Source organism: Aspergillus flavus, chromosome 1 (genome assembly GCF_009017415.1).
Source record: "Aspergillus flavus chromosome 1, complete sequence".
In the NCBI taxonomy this organism is placed as follows: domain Eukaryota; kingdom Fungi; phylum Ascomycota; class Eurotiomycetes; order Eurotiales; family Aspergillaceae; genus Aspergillus; species Aspergillus flavus.
The window spans coordinates 2,060,138-2,075,306 of record NC_092406.1 but is presented as its reverse complement, the minus strand read 5'-3'; the positions used below and the strand labels follow the sequence as shown (position 1 = coordinate 2,075,306).

The 15,169-nt window shown below is 48.4% G+C and overlaps 5 protein-coding genes across 5 annotated transcripts; 2 read left to right on the top strand and 3 right to left on the bottom strand.

Moving 5' to 3' along the window:
- Positions 1-124: 124 nt before the first annotated feature.
- On the top strand, positions 125-1,635 carry F9C07_768 (putative lipase/serine esterase; the record flags this gene model as incomplete). Its single annotated transcript, XM_041288627.1, has 2 exons — positions 125-195; positions 252-1,635. 2 exons carry the CDS (start codon positions 125-127, stop codon positions 1,633-1,635), a joined length of 1,455 nt encoding a protein of 484 aa, XP_041141149.1.
- Positions 1,636-2,325: 690 nt separating this feature from the next.
- Positions 2,326-4,524, bottom strand: F9C07_2279131 (putative phosphatase). Its single transcript, XM_041288636.2, has 2 exons — positions 3,760-4,524; positions 2,326-3,662 (listed from the first exon to the last, which is right to left on the bottom strand). Exons 1-2 carry the CDS (start codon positions 4,125-4,127, stop codon positions 2,708-2,710), a joined length of 1,323 nt encoding a protein of 440 aa, XP_041141150.1. The 5' UTR covers positions 4,128-4,524; the 3' UTR covers positions 2,326-2,707.
- Positions 4,525-6,380: 1,856 nt separating this feature from the next.
- On the bottom strand, positions 6,381-8,429 carry F9C07_2101676 (uncharacterized protein; the record flags this gene model as incomplete). Its single annotated transcript, XM_041284228.1, has 1 exon — positions 6,381-8,429. One exon carries the CDS (start codon positions 8,427-8,429, stop codon positions 6,381-6,383), a length of 2,049 nt encoding a protein of 682 aa, XP_041141151.1.
- A 2,507-nt stretch (positions 8,430-10,936) lies between these two features.
- F9C07_765 (plasma membrane proteolipid 3) lies at positions 10,937-11,312 on the bottom strand (the record flags this gene model as incomplete). Its single annotated transcript, XM_071511664.1, has 3 exons — positions 10,937-10,958; positions 11,016-11,150; positions 11,296-11,312. 3 exons carry the CDS (start codon positions 11,310-11,312, stop codon positions 10,937-10,939), a joined length of 174 nt encoding a protein of 57 aa, XP_071365652.1.
- Positions 11,313-13,323: 2,011 nt separating this feature from the next.
- On the top strand, positions 13,324-15,027 carry F9C07_764 (uncharacterized protein; the record flags this gene model as incomplete). Its single annotated transcript, XM_071511662.1, has 2 exons — positions 13,324-13,548; positions 13,585-15,027. The coding sequence occupies 2 exons, from the start codon at positions 13,324-13,326 to the stop codon at positions 15,025-15,027; spliced, it is 1,668 nt and encodes a 555-aa protein (XP_071365651.1).
- Between the last annotated feature and the right edge of the window lie 142 nt (positions 15,028-15,169).

Here is a 15,169-nt window from a genome sequence, read left to right as displayed (position 1 = left end):
CATCCGTCAATCCTCACCGAAAGAATTAACGACATACAGTACATAGATATATACAAGACGTTGGAAGTATATAAACCAGAAGAATAAAGGTTTGAATCGTGGCTAGCAATACTTTCTTTGAAGCATGAGTAACAACCATGAGGACGCGGACGGCATTCCGCGGAAAGCCGACCACCTTTGTGTCTTGATCCATGGGTAAGGACAGCGGATTGAATTGACCACCACGACATCTGCTAATAGTACTATGGTAGATTCTGGGGCAACCCCTCTCATATGGACCACCTCGCAGCGTCACTGCGACAGCGATACAGTGAGGACCGCCTCCACCTTTTAGTCACAGAGCGCAACATCGGGAACCTCACATACGATGGGACCGAAGTTGGCGGCGAGCGAGTGGCTCACGAGATCGAGGAAACACTGAACACATTAGCCGACAAAGGATGTCCCATCCGAAAACTGAGTATCGTCGGGTACTCATTCGGAGGCCTGTTGGCCAGATATGCAATAGGATTGCTCGACGCACGAGGATGGTTCGACAAGCTAGAACCGGCCAACTTCACAACCTTCGCGTCGCCACATGTCGGCGTACGGATTCCCCGAAAGGGTGTCTGGGGCTATATCTGGAATAACGTAGGCCCTCGGCAGGGGTCTGTATCAGCGCAGCAGTTGTTCTTGGTTGATTCTTTTGGAGACTCTGGGCGACCGCTGCTTAGCATTATGGCGGATCCGGATAGTATCTTCGTGCGGGCTCTAGCGAAGTTCAAGAATCGCAGTCTGTATGGGAATGTTGTCAATGATCGCACTACCATCTTCTACACTACCATGCTTTCGATGGTGGATCCCTTTCGTGATCTGGGCGACGCGCAGGTTAACTATGTTAAAGGGTATGAGCCTGTTGTGATTGACCCAGATATGTACTTTCTGCCTGCGGCGGAGTTGAAAGAGTCTTTGCCATTGGGTTCGCGTGTATGGGGGCAGATAACGAGACTTTTCACCACGGCCTTGTTCTGGGCTGTTGTTGTTCTCTTCTTATCCATCGTCCTTCCGCTTTTCTTCCTGCACTCTATCTCTCAATGGTCCCACAGTCGAGAACGAGTCCGGCTACACGAGGAAGGAGAGAGCGCAACACTTTTCAGAGAATATCGGTTACCTCACGTCATGGTAAAGGAAATGCAAAGCGCCGTAGAAGAAGCATACGAGGACGTCGGGTTCCACCAGGACCCCGATTACCTCTCCACCACAAGCAAAAGCAGTCCAGCAGATTCAATCAGGCGACGAAACTCCCCAGGGCTGAAGGCTAAAGAAGCTGCAGAGCACAAACCCAGTTCCTCCTCCATCACCATCCAAGAAGCTTCCTCTCCAACACCAGAGCATGATCAACCAAACAGCACCCGCGAAGCAGCAACAGATGATGCCATCAGCAAGAAGCGCCGAGCATATCCCATGCTCGCCCTAAGCCCAGCCCAGATCGCCATAATCGAGTCGCTCAACTCCGTGGGATTCCGCAAATACCCGGTCTACATTCACAATCACCGACATAGCCATGCAGCGATCATCGTGCGGGCCCCCAAACCGGGCTTCGACGAAGGCAAAGTAGTCATCAGGCATTGGCTCGATACCGAATTTCAGATCTAAACGGGGACCCATCGAAAATGCGGGGTGCGGAAATAGTCGCATGGTTGCACCCCATCGAGTCCTCGTATAGGCAACATCGAAAGAGCACACGGTTACTAATAAGCGTTCTGAATGGATCCGCTCCCCCGCGCTCCAACGACGCCGGTTCCTGTCCGGTTCTCGGCATGAGGGGTCAATGTTTCATCCTCGTCGATATCAACCTCACTAGTAGAGTATGTTCATGGTTTGCTATATCCAAGCAAAAAGCGCAAGGCTGAACCAACTGTGACGAGTACACTCTCCGGTCCAACGGTAGACGGGACCGGCCCTCCAGTAATGTCCCGGGCTATTCTCGCGCTCAGACAATATCAGACTAGATGACCCCTTCCGCTGAGCTCCCCCTCTTGATGCTGTGACGTCTGCTTGCATATTATGGGCATGGTGTAGTGCTATTGAACTTAATATTCGGAATTGCCTATTCCATCTCTCCCGATGTGGGTGAGGCTTCAAAAATGGTCTCGGCGTTACGGATGCTACGGTGCTTGTAGGAGGCTGATTCGACGTCACGTCTGGTGCTTAACATCTGGGTCTCTACTATACTCACGAAGAGGTGCTTTTCTGTCATTGATGACGTTTACCGAGGAGAGACGGAGATGGTTGCCATAAACCAGCTAAGAATATTATTTGTAACTTTAGTTTGTTGTCCACAGCATGTTGATAGATTCATAGAAGCAGATGATGGATATTCTGTTCATAACTCGATTAATCACAAAGTCTACAAGGTCTCACAAATCTAATCGCCAAAATGGCTTTCGTGGTACTATGAACCTAAACAATCATCCTGGGATCAATGCGCACTGACATCTACCCGTTGATCTCTAGCAATTCGTGTCCGAGAAGTAGACCGAATATAATGGTGTTGAAGCAAAAAAGATGAAAGTAGATTGACATGCCACAGAATCATAAAGCATCGTAAATTGGAAAACAAACTGTGCGCAGCACGAAAGATAAGAAGTATATAGATAACATGGGATATCATATAAATGTAAATGTTGATGAACGTAAAATATGGGAGTCTCCTGGTGAAAGGCAATCAATGGTTCTTAGCAGATTCAGAGTCGATGCCAGAGTCGACATCATCTGCGATGGCGGACTCGTTTGCTTGCTTGCTGAGTTCACGTTCCATAGCAAACTTGACAGCTTCTAGTACATTGTCGGTGATCTTCTTGGGCGGATAACGGGGGATAGTACCCTCCTGGTAGACACCTGTTTTAACAAGAATTGAGTACCAGTGGGAATCACTGATTTTATCGAACTCGTTGGTACCGCGGATATCTGACTCCGGGGTATCACCGACGAAATAGACGGTGTTCGGAGGACAGTTGATACCGTGGGTGTCCTTGCGCCACTGGCGAAGGAGCCGGGTGGCGAATTCATATGTTCCCAGTTGAGGTTTACCAAAAGCAACCGTATGCAGGTCCTTTCCGGTGACGGCTTTGTAGAGCGCCTCTAGAGAAGCCCTGAGAGCACCCATACCAATACGAGAATGCTCATGAGAGGTGGACCACACAACATCGTTGTGGGAAAAGAATACGGGTGGGCCCTCGTCGAAGGTCTCGGAGCGTGTACCGAGACGTCCATTCTTCGACATGAGAACATCCAAAATGATCTGCTGGTCACCGGCCCAGTCTCGGCTGTCAGCAAAGACGAAGATGGCATCAATGTTGGTCTGACTGAAATCTCGGACGCGAGAGTTCTTGTACTCCTCTTCTGTCAAGCTCCGGAATGGTGTCGTGTCGTGCCTCGTCTTGATGATATCCCCGGGAGTGATGACATCCTTGAAACCATAGCCCTCAGCTACAATGCGGCATTTCTCGCCTACACCACCAACGACAAGGACGGTATTGTACCGCGCCGCCATCTCCCGCATGGGAGTGTGGCCACAAATGAATTGGCCCGGCGAGACCTCCAGCTCTAGTTGCTGGCTTAGATCCAAGCATCGTTCCTCTTCGGTCTTGCCTCCACCATTTGTAACGAAGATATAGGGTCTAGAAGAGAGGTAAATGTTTAGTTTATGCCATGGCACTTAATTTCGTAGAAAATGCCACTTGACGGAAGATAACAGTTCGTAAAGAGAATGCTTACATCTTAATACCATACGGATTGGCCCCATTGATATATTTGAGTGCCTTAATGGCCGCGGGGATTGGTTCTCCGCCCCTGATAAGAACGCCGTCAATGTCGAAGGCCAGCGCAAACTCATCAGTGGTGGTCAAAGGCCCTCGCAGGACCGGGGACGCAACGCGGGGTGACCCCTCATCAGATGAAACCTCATCTTCTAGGTGTTGCTTGGCCATTTCCATTGCCATAGCCGTTTCATGAGAGTCACTGGAGGCCATCAAGTGCTTGGGAGGAACGACCACACTGGGGCCGCCATAAAGGTCGGCCCGAACGGCGTCCAGGCTGGATAGCCGGCGGACCGTTTGGGAACCTAGACCGGCGGCGGTCGTCATCTTCGTTTATAATTGTGGGTAAAACTACGGGATGACCTCGGATAGTGGAGGCTGTGGAGTGACTTGAGTGGGACCGGCCAGCAGAAGGAGACGTCAATGTTGAAGATCGATCACCACTTCTGTCCACAAGATCGTCTCAAAGTCGAGAAACACAGCTCGATAAACGAATCAAGATTAGGACAATCAATGGGCAGGGTTCCGCGACAGGAACCAGAATCTACCAGACAATGGAATAGAGAAAGAGAAGAGAAGACCGGGATTATGCAGCAATACCGCGATCGGTCAGACAAGAACAGCAATGGGCTGCACTCTAAGAGTCTTTAGTAGAAGAAAGAAGGAGTGATTGACCAAGTGGAGTGGAGAGAGAGGGTCAAGGTTGCGAGGATGAAGCCATTAATATAAAGACAGGGCAAAGTGGGTGGAGTGAAGAGCAGCATTGTTTGGCCCATGGTCAATGCAACCCGTGGCTCCAGCTTCAACCGCGTCTGGACGAATCCCTTTTAGAAATGGAATCATGCATTAACGTGCTCAAGGAAGAGACTCCTCCGAAAGGAAAGTTTACCGTTGCTCTCCGATCCATTCCAGGCAGCGACACTGTGTTTGGTTATTTGTGGTGAAGGGATGCCTCATTCTGATTTGTTCGACGCAATGATCAGGGCGCCCACTGAGTCGTAAACCATAGGACGCCGGTGCTCGATCGCTCGAAGACGGTGGAGTTGATGTGCAGTAGAGGGGTATCAAAGTGGATACACGCAGGAAGACATCCTGACAATTATCTTCGGATCGTCGTTGATATCATCGGAAAGGAAGATTGGGAGAGTGGCTGTGGTTATGGAGGATGATGTGGTTGGTTTTCTTGTTGTGTGGTGGTGGCTTTACTCTTTACGTTTGCCGATACGTCCATTACCTCGATTACCTTTGCACTTGTGCGGTGCCTTGTAAATTGTACCATGTCCCTCGATGTCTTTGTACCATAGTACAAGTACCGTACAGGCAGTACTGGGTACTGCGAATAATACGCTCAATGGGGATGAAATGAATGCCTCAGGTATGGAGAAGAAGCGACTGTCGTCGATATCTTTGGTTGACAGATGGAGAATATGGAGAATATCGTGAATCTTGGATCCACATCTCCATAAAATCATTACCAAAATAGGACTACAACAACGCCCGACCAAACATGGCAGAATCAAAATCAGTATTGTTGGAGTTTTAATATTATTATTATTATTATTATTATTATTATTATTATTATTATTATTTGATTTTGATTTTCTTTTGCGTTTCCTCTGAACTTCCCCCCATCTCCTTCGCTTCTCCGTCTCAACCATCCATTTTCGCCAGCCCTTACGCCCTCCACCCCCCCTTCTCAGGATGAGGGAATTTCTCATCTTAACACCCGCCCATGACGTCACTGCGGGTGATAACCCCGAGTAGAATGTTTGAAGAGAAGCATGCCGTCAATATCCATTACGGCGATGGCGCAGGCACAGATACCAGGCGACCTATGGGGGGTGTTTGCCCAGCCGAGTCCCGAGGCCTAGCGAATAGTCCCATGCGTTCATTGGACCCAACTCCGAGAGATCCTCGCCAGAAAAGCCGCTGCTGCGCTGCAACGTTCTGAAAGAGTTTACCAGGTGCGACCATCAGCCTCAGTCAGCCATTTCCCAAACCTTGCGGCATGTGATCTTGACGGCACGACTTGGTCTTAGCGTCTGTCTGTCAGCTTTGATACCCTCGTCACCATCGTCGCCATTATGGCCAAAGTGGCTGGTTAGCACTCTCCCACAACGCGGAATGTCGCTTCTTCCTTGCTACCGTCCTCGCTCTCTTCGCTGGAGAGATTTTACCGGTGCCTGGAGAATGATGTGGCACAAGAAAGGTATGTGTGCTTTGATTTGAGGATTTATCTCCACTATTGTTTGAGATAAGCGAGGTTTGGCCCCCTCTAGTCTTTGTGTGTACTCGTCGAAAGTCTATTCAGAAGTTAGAATAAAGAAACAAACAAAGAAAAGTCTGAGGAAAATAAAAGTAGTCAGGTGAGTAGTATACTACAAAGAATCAGTCCATCCTCAATGCTCACCTCCCCAACTAGCTATCCGTCCGAAGGAAATACTTCCCCACTCTATCATTATCAAGAAACGGTATTCTATGAATATATACATAGTACACGGGCCTTCACCAGGAATTCAGCCACCACATACTTGATAGAAAGAACAAATACAACAAGAAAGGAATAAACAAAGTTAGTCATCAGTCTACCCGGAGGATCAAGTCAGAGCCTCTCCTTGATGGCGTCAGATTGCGCTCCGACGATGAACGCTTTTTCTTTGCCATGCGTCCCTGTATCTCCGTCGAGGACCGATCACCAGACAACCTGTACGGCCTAGGTCCGGACGGAGAGCCACGGCTATATCCACTCCAGTAATCATCTGGTGAATAAGGAACAGTCAATTGTTTGGGCTGTGGCTTGCCTCGACGTATTTGTACACGCTTAATGTCATCACGCCGCACAATCCTAGGCCTAGAGACAATCTCCCGGGCTGGACTAACGGTCCGGGAAAATGGCACTCGGGGATACTTTCCAGGCGCATTCTCGTCAAAATAGTTTCGTTGCTGGCCTTCATTGTTGGGTGTTCGAATTTCTCGTACAGGAGTGAGTGGTCTGAAGTTTCCAGAGTGTCGAGACGTTCGGTGAGACTCCGAGCTTTCGTTAATATTGATGGTCTCAAATTCGTCACTGGAGCTGTCTAATAAGCTGCCTTTTGTGTCGGCCTCCTGATATGGATGACGAGCTGCGTTGCGAGATACCGGTGGCTCAGGAAGAGCTCTAGCCCCCATACCGGGGCTCCGCCAGTAATCACCGATATACTCATTGCGCTTCGCGTTATACGGCCGTGGACCTAGGGGCGATGACTTGCTGTATACATCATTTTGATAAGGAGTTTGTACCCCATCACCAGCACTAACGTAGGCCGACGTTTTTGGGTAAATGACAGTATCATTCCGCGCTCGAAAGGCGTGAAATAATGCCCGCGGGTTATCGGGAAGCCCTACTCTTTGAGGCCGCTTGTACTGCCAGTTATTACTGTATGGGACTTGCATGTTTGAATATTTCGGATATTGCTTGTTACCACCAAGGAAACTCCTTGGTCTGGTGACATCCTCTTCGAACAATGTGTCCTCACTGTTGGGCCTTGTGTACTTCTGTTGACTCGGCCGCAAAGGTTCCGGGCAGAGTGTATACGCCGGCTTGTCAGGCAATAGGTCGGAGACTGTCCTCGGGGATGACTGACTGACTGAGGGCTCGATATCTGAGCTAGAGGATATAGCAAAGCCAATCCTTCCTGGGCTGTGAATCCCCGTGGAACCATAATGGTAGTCGTCATCCGGGCCTGTTACAATGACTGCTGGGTTCTGAGGACCAGACTGAAATGGGGACATGAGCCTCGAAGCCTCCGTGTCCCCGTGTCCTGCACAGGATGGAAGGTTGGGCCCTGGAGTCGGACGTCTTGGAGGTAGTGAGAAATCGGGTGGTTCCGCCATCACACCTCCAATCTCAAAGAAATCTTGGTTCTTTGGTTGCTGATACCGCCGTTTCATTTTCCTGCAACAGAAAAATACTATAACCCCAAGGATGAAAAATCCTGCAATACCAGAAGAAACAGAAACCCCGATAACAGCGCCTGCATTAAGACTACTCTCTTTACCGGCCGCTGCTCCCGATGTTGCATTGTGAGACGTCTGCGAGCTGCTATCAGTACTTGAGGTACTCTGCTCGGTATCCGTTGCTGACGCTGGACTCTGAAATGTGGTGAATGTAGTCGATGGTTGTCCAGTCTTCGGTGGTGTAGGATACGTGGGGGTGGTCGAACTAGGATTAGGCAAGTGTGTCTCGGTAGTGGGAGCGCTCGTAGGCGACACTACAGACACAACTGTGGCAGTTATTGTAGCATGTGTACGAGGCAACGCTCCGGGTATCGAGTCACAGATGCTGTAGACACTTGAATTGATCGCCACTTCAATTGAGCAATACGAGATGCTGCAGCGTAAGGCTGCCTCCCCCAGCGTATAGCCGCTTTTTGTGTTCGTTTTACACAGACAGCTGATATCCGACCCAGACGAGCACGCATTGTTCGGATAATTAGTGTTTATGAAGCTCTCGACGCAGTCCAGAGCACAACCGGGCACAGTATCGAGCTGGGATGCCGGGAGCTTCTGGCCATATGCGCCTAGAGCTAGCAGAAGCGGGACTGATGATAGAAATGTGGCGGGTAGCTGCTGAAGAAGAGATGATAACATATTGCAGTACCTTATTAGATCCGAACTCATCAGCAAACCATACTGCTCCAATGCAGAAACTTGAGGAGAATAGAAGAACAGAACTCTCAAGGGGAGAACTCCACTTGGCCTCATAGATCTCGTCAACTCACCACAGCCTCAATATCGCAAAGTGATGTCTGCTTTAGAAGTCATATCCACCTACAGGGTACCATGCTAAGGAAGCGGGCAAGGTAAAGCTGATGGAACTTGACGGTATACAATCGCAATAGTAGTACAGACACTGTAGGCAAGGTGATACTGCAGAGATGTGAAGTTGGAACTGAAAGAGGAGGCATGAGAAACGCCATGATTAAAGCTTAGCGTGGTCGAGGCCATATTGTGGTCATCCTACTCCCCACGGCGTCAAAAAGATCATCATGCCTCGTCATGGCGCTCAGTGGCCGTGGGCAGAAAAAAGCCTGGATCTGAGACGAGCCCCATCAACAACACATCTGTAAGCGCCCTTATGAAACGTAAATAACCTTTAGCTAGACTCAAATCCCAAAATAGCCTGTAAAAGGATGCATTAAAGTGGGTAAGCGCTTTGTTTGGGCGAGAGGGACGCAAACAAGCTCGGTACGCGCCGTGTTGGCGCCGATGCTGCAGAGCCTACGAAGTGTAATGTCAGATCAGCTGACTCCAAGTATAGATGACTTCTTGTATGTAACAACACATCTAAATCTTTGGTGGCGGTAAGAAAGACCGAAAAATTGGTTGACAAATAAGAGATAGGGCAGTCTTTTATCTGATGGATAGAGACTGCAGTCTATTCAGCCTTCCTTGTTCTTACACCCTTGGGATGATATAAACTATTGCTCCTATTACATTCAGAAGACCATATGTAAGTTTACATCCAACACTGTTAACTCGACATGCCAGCATGGTCCTGATAGTCCGGTAGTATGTGTTGTACGTAGCCGTAGGGCGTCAGCATAGTTTGCAACGACATACACCATGATAAGAGCCTTACCATACGACATAGACGAGAAAACCTTTCACACATTACTAGTAGAGCTGTTCTGCACGCGTTAAGGTGCTTACAGAGTGGTTTTTCATCATCCCATAAGGTCGTACCTGGGGAATCCTTCGACTTCCTGATTGGGCAATACCCACATAATCCCGGAGCATAGGAGCTAAAGCTTATTTGAACCTTTTTAGCCGGCCTGAGACACTAATGATGCTTTCTTATCGGAATGCTACACTCTAAAGTGGTCTATGACCCCGGCTGCTTCTTCCAACCGAGGATTAGACCATAGCATAGCCGCATCTCTCTTGTGATAGACTCACATATGGAGCGGGGCATCCATGCCATGCCATTGTTTCCGCTAACTGATTATTGAGGGAGCATGCAGGTCGTTCTGCGTAGCCTATTCAGTCTCGATTGCTGTATATGAGTTTGATTTATAGCTGAACCACTGGCTAGCCCTAGTTGGGACAAATTTGGTTTCCTACGCCGGATGCTTAACTCGAGATAGTATCCCTGGTTTCGAAGTGGGTATGTACGTCCTGCGAAGTATACTCAATTGGAGTGCGCTACTTACAAAAGCATATGGCACGATGCTTTTGTACCTAAGAGCGCCTGTATACTGTGTCCAATGGCGGTATTTGCTGGATCAGATTGGCTCCTAGAGGGTTTCTTTTTTTCGACCTCTTTTCAATTGGAAGCCGCAACTGCGTTCAGTACGCGAATATATTCGAACGGTATAACTGGAATGAGGCTGACTAGGTTTGCCTCAAAACACTTTGTTGTCACACTTGGTTGCAGATTCATTCAAAATAGGAAGAATTCCATCAACACTTTCCAAGAGCCTCACTTATGATGTTTCAAGCGAGAGAGCGCGATAGCACCTTACTTTAGATGCCTGTGGAGTGTGATCTGCGTACATAGTATCACTTGGTGGGTATTCGGTACTTGAACAAAGTAATAACAATATATACTATAGCGTTGGTATCCACTTCTAGACCACCTACCATAGGAGTCTCAGTTCATACGCAGTCGATACCAAGGTCGCTGACGAGAAGCTTGTCGGACTTTACAGAAGAGGGTATTAGCGCGATCACAGATCAAAGGTCTTATCAATTGCCATTAATCATTAAAACTAATCTCACTGACAATAGAGCAAAGTCGAAGCCCAGTATCGCAAATGAGCTGGTATCATCCGAAGCGAAACAAAAAACAGAACATGAGTAACATGAGAACAAAGGGAGTTCGGAACAATCCAAAACGCCATCGCAGCGAGCAAGCAGCGTTCCAGACCGCTTAGCGCCGTCGCAGTTGAAAAATGGATACACGGGTGGTTGCCAAGTAGTGGGGTTGCATTAGGGTGGCTTGGGCCGGAGCACCGCGGAACATTGCTGACAGCATCATGGTCGCGAGTTCGATCTTAAAAGTTGGTATCTCACGCTATTGACCGCGAAACGATGCAGTTTTTCGACCGGGCGATGTGAACCAAAACGGGCATGGCGACAGAGATGCAGAGAGCTGTCTAGTACTTGAATATGATGTACCTGCGAACCAGATTAGTAGACCGTGGTATGCAGTTTCAATGCAAGGGAAACACGTACAGAGCGTGAATGATACCAGGGATCCAACCCAGGATGGTCAAACAGATATTGATGAGGAGATCAGCACCGCATCCCCGCTCAAGGAAAACACCCAAGGGAGGGAGGATGATCGCGAAGAGGATCTTGCAGATATCACTAAATTCAGGTTAGTCAGTTTAGCTCCTAGTCAATTTCGTTCCCCGTGCTCCTGATAGGTATGAAGCGCAACGATGAGAGAAGAAAAAGGATGACTCCGAGAGTGGGCAACAGCGTGCGGTGCCGGTGATAGGAGCTCACTTACGAAGCAGTGAAAGGCATGGTGACGGAGTGTCAACGAGAAACCTGTAGGTTCTATGGATAAGGGTCGACAATGATCGGTGGTCAAATTGGTACGAATCAGGTCCGTGATAACAGAGTGTAGTAGGAAGAATGGGGAAGATTTCAGGAGGAAGGCGGGAGAGAAGCGATGGGCTCTTTAAATGATTTAATAGTTCATGGGCGGCAAGATAACGTGAGAGCACCTCCGCCTAGGGGGAAAACAAAAAAAATCGCCCCAAGGCAGTACTAATTTTTACTGGACTCCCGATGGGGCTTTTGGGACCGGGTTAGGCTAAGTGACTACTAGTTTAATTGGTACTATGGAATTCTTTCTTCTTCGGGTGGTGATGGACCAAGTAGTATTTCCCCTTAGTCAAGACCATAAAGAGAGGGTGATGCTTCATCAGTTCTGAATATCTACGTCATATGTCCACCGTCAACTGTGGCTCAGGGTTCCTTCGTCCCCTTTTCCCATTGGATCAATCACCCATGATGTGCATTAAGAACTTCCCGCTGCCGCGCCCTCCGATCCAGCTTTCCTGTCGGGTGACTTTTGCGTCGTCAAGTTCGTGAACAGATGGCATGTACATACTACCCAGTGGATCTATGAGAAAGGGTGGAAAAATGAAAATGGGGTGTTCCTTAAGTTCATGGTGGCTTGTTATCCTTGGCAGCGCTACCTGATTATACGATCACAGGCAAGGGGACTGTCTTTTTAGTCGCCCAACCGCTATGTCACCATGACTATCTTTTTATTGCCCTCTTCATTTCCCTTTGAATTCTGTTGCCTGGAAAAGCTTGGCGGTTCCAGGCTGGCCAGTTTCTTCTCTCTACACCGGAAGTGCCTCCAAAGAAGGCAAAAAGGAAAAACAAAATAAAAGTATAACAAAAAATCTCATCTGAAAATAAATAACAATCGTCATCATATCTTCAATTATTTCTATTTTTATATTCCAAGAAGTCGCTTCAAGTTCAGGTCCCTTTTCTATTGTTGGTTTTGGGTTATGCTTGCGATCATTGACTGATGTCAGGGCTCCATAGAGCACGGGGTGTAACAAGCAGTGGGCCGCACAGCCCTATGGCCTTACAAGTCAGGCTTAGTATAGTACGTACTGTATGCACATGGTATAGGCTATATGGCAATGCTAGTATATGTTCTCTGACCTCCACCGCTACAATTACCTAGCGTCGGTATTTCTTGCGGACTGATCTCATATCCTCAACGACACTCGGGATGTACTTACTTTCGCTGTGTCTCCCACCAGGGTCATTTCTGCAGTTCTATATAATGATGTGCACCCTGTATACGTCATGGGGGTATCAAGTTTGTCACCACGCCAATGGGCTTCAAGAATACAAAGAGTGGAAACAAGGGGACGATGCATTACACCACTCAAATGATAGGCTGACAGACCTCCAACGTTTCAAACGGCGCCTATAATCCAAGCTAACAGAAAAGGCGAAGAAGTTGACAATGGCTAATTCATTACTCCGTATGTAGCTTTACTTTCTACAAATAGAAAGGCACAGGTCAGACTCAGAAAGGAAGCGAAAAAATCAAAAAAATCTAGCAAAATAATAATAATAATTATATAAATAAATTCAACAAGCCTCAACTGCGCCAGTATTCCTCACCAAGCCTCAATTTAACAACACCTTACTTCAGAAAGAACTACTCATACTGGGCAAGAGAAGATGTGACTTTACTTCCACCATATCTTTTATTCCTCTAAGCATGTACCATTTTATCAAGTTGTTAAATTTGTGCTTCTGTCTGTAGCCAAAAATTAAGTACGTGATCTGTAAAAGAATGATATAATTAATGGTGGGTAATTAGTAGTGCTCGTGGGGGGAGCGTCTAGAACTCCAGGTCTTGGCAGCCGACTGACTGTCTGCGGAGGGAAACCCAAAAAAAGTGTTCCCTCAACAACTTACATGACACGCCTCAAATCACAAAGCAGTCTTTCTTATTAGTCAATTTCGGGCACAGTTATCGACCGTCCATGATTCCATGTCGGTGATACTCGGGTCCGTCCCGCCTGCCATCCCAGCACGGCTAGCAATCAAACCCAAGTTACCCAACCCTGTTCAACTGATGTCCGGCTGTCGTCAATTGCGGCAGTTGAGCCCGTGTCTACGGAAGCGTCCACAAAGATGCTTTGCAACGCAAACAAAGGCAGCCGCAGACCATGGTCCTCTTGCTCAGACTTGGTTAACGAGAACTCCTAAAGAAATTGTAAGCCACCCTAGTGTTGCACGAGGGTGCGACTAGCTAAACGTCGAAGAGACCCCAGATGACGTCCTTTCGAGCCTTCCTTCTATACCGCCGTCGCTCGCAGGACCGGACCATATCCCTATTCTTCTCTTAACACCTAGCCTTGCCCGATGGGCCGATACGACCCATTCCTTTTTCGAACAATGCATCAATCGACTTTATCGCAAGGCTCCGACATCCGATTCCCCCGAACCTGTACACGCCGTTGTCGCGATTGTTGATAGATTGCCCGACACTCCATCGGCTTTCAAAGATATAACCGATAATGGCGCCGTGACAGAATCCGAGGGGATCTCCCTCCTATTTGCGAGGACGGCGAACATACAAGGAAGGGCTGCTGCACCTCGACGCCTCAGGAGCTCGGAAACTGAGGAACCAGCTCTAGTATTTTCCTTCCAGGCAGGAATTCTGCATGGCTCGGATAATGCGTGTCTCCAACGAGCCGTTCATGAGGTCGGGCTGCGCCTCGCCAATACACTGTTCATCAATGGCAACGAAAACACTCTATTTGGGACTCGTTGGTCCTATGATCCCTCTTCATCTAGTTTTACCCTCGATCGATCGGTTGAGCTTTCGCGCTGTCGAATAGCCTCTACTGCGAATTCGGTGCATAACGCATTCGGACTTCCTTTACACCCCGTTGGCCAGCGAAGGGAGGTTATCTCCAGCATGGGAAACATCATCCGACAACTAGCAAAGCATCCAACCGGTACATCGAAGGACCCGATGCCTGCTTCGTCTGAACTAGAGAAAGAGCTGCCACGCTACATTGAAGAACACAATGTCACAGACCATAGGGTTTCCGTTTGGGCTCTGGTCGAGCCTCCTTCAAGCAACCCGCAAGGCGAATCCGATGACTTTCAGACCAATCTTGTGAGGTCAGTCCAGGCCGGAGGCAAACTTCACCGGGTCATGAGCGGCGGTGGTGGATGGGGAAAGAAACAGGGCCTTCTGTCGCTTGATTACGAAACCAGGTTTCTGGGACCCTACGAGAGAAATGAATTCATAACGCTGGATAAAATACTCTCTCCCTTTGGCAGGAGCACGGCGCAAACTGCGCCACCGTTTGAGGAGAAATCTATCGTCGATGACCTGTCGTCCTTGTCACAAGTGGCTAGAGCCGGGGATTACATTCAATTCTATGTTTCTGTCGAGCCAGACCATGCACAAATCAGCCGGCCAAAGCTGCCCGATTCCCGCGAGGGGGCGATCTCGTACCAATTCGGTGTCGTTTTTGATAACGAAATGCCCATCGATCAAGCGGGAAAAAGGGTATCACACAAGGACTTAAGAGTCAAGCCTAATTACTTTGGAGCACTATCGGAGAAAGCAATGACCTACTCGCAACCTATCGTTCCGATGAGGCCGGAACAAGAGACTCTAGAGTCTGGTACTAAACTCGATATCCCAGGGTGTCGAGTCAACTTAGTCGTCTCATAGAGCTAGAAGGCCACCAATATATAGCTACTGAAACAAAAGTGAGAAATATAATTGTAATTGTAGGCAATGTCCACAGCATTTTGTTAATTTCCATAAATGCAACTAATATACTCCGATGAGCGGTGCCAAGCCCCAGATCACG

Excerpts from the sequence above, each read along its gene's own strand:
- F9C07_2279131 (XM_041288636.2), bottom strand. The coding sequence starts at position 4,127 with ATGACGACCGCCGCCGGTCTAGGTTCCCAAACGGTCCGCCGGCTATCC. Across the intron at positions 3,663-3,759 it reads AATCCGTATGGTATTAAGAT|ACCCTATATCTTCGTTACAA; the intron begins GTAAGCATTCTC and ends CCTCTCTTCTAG.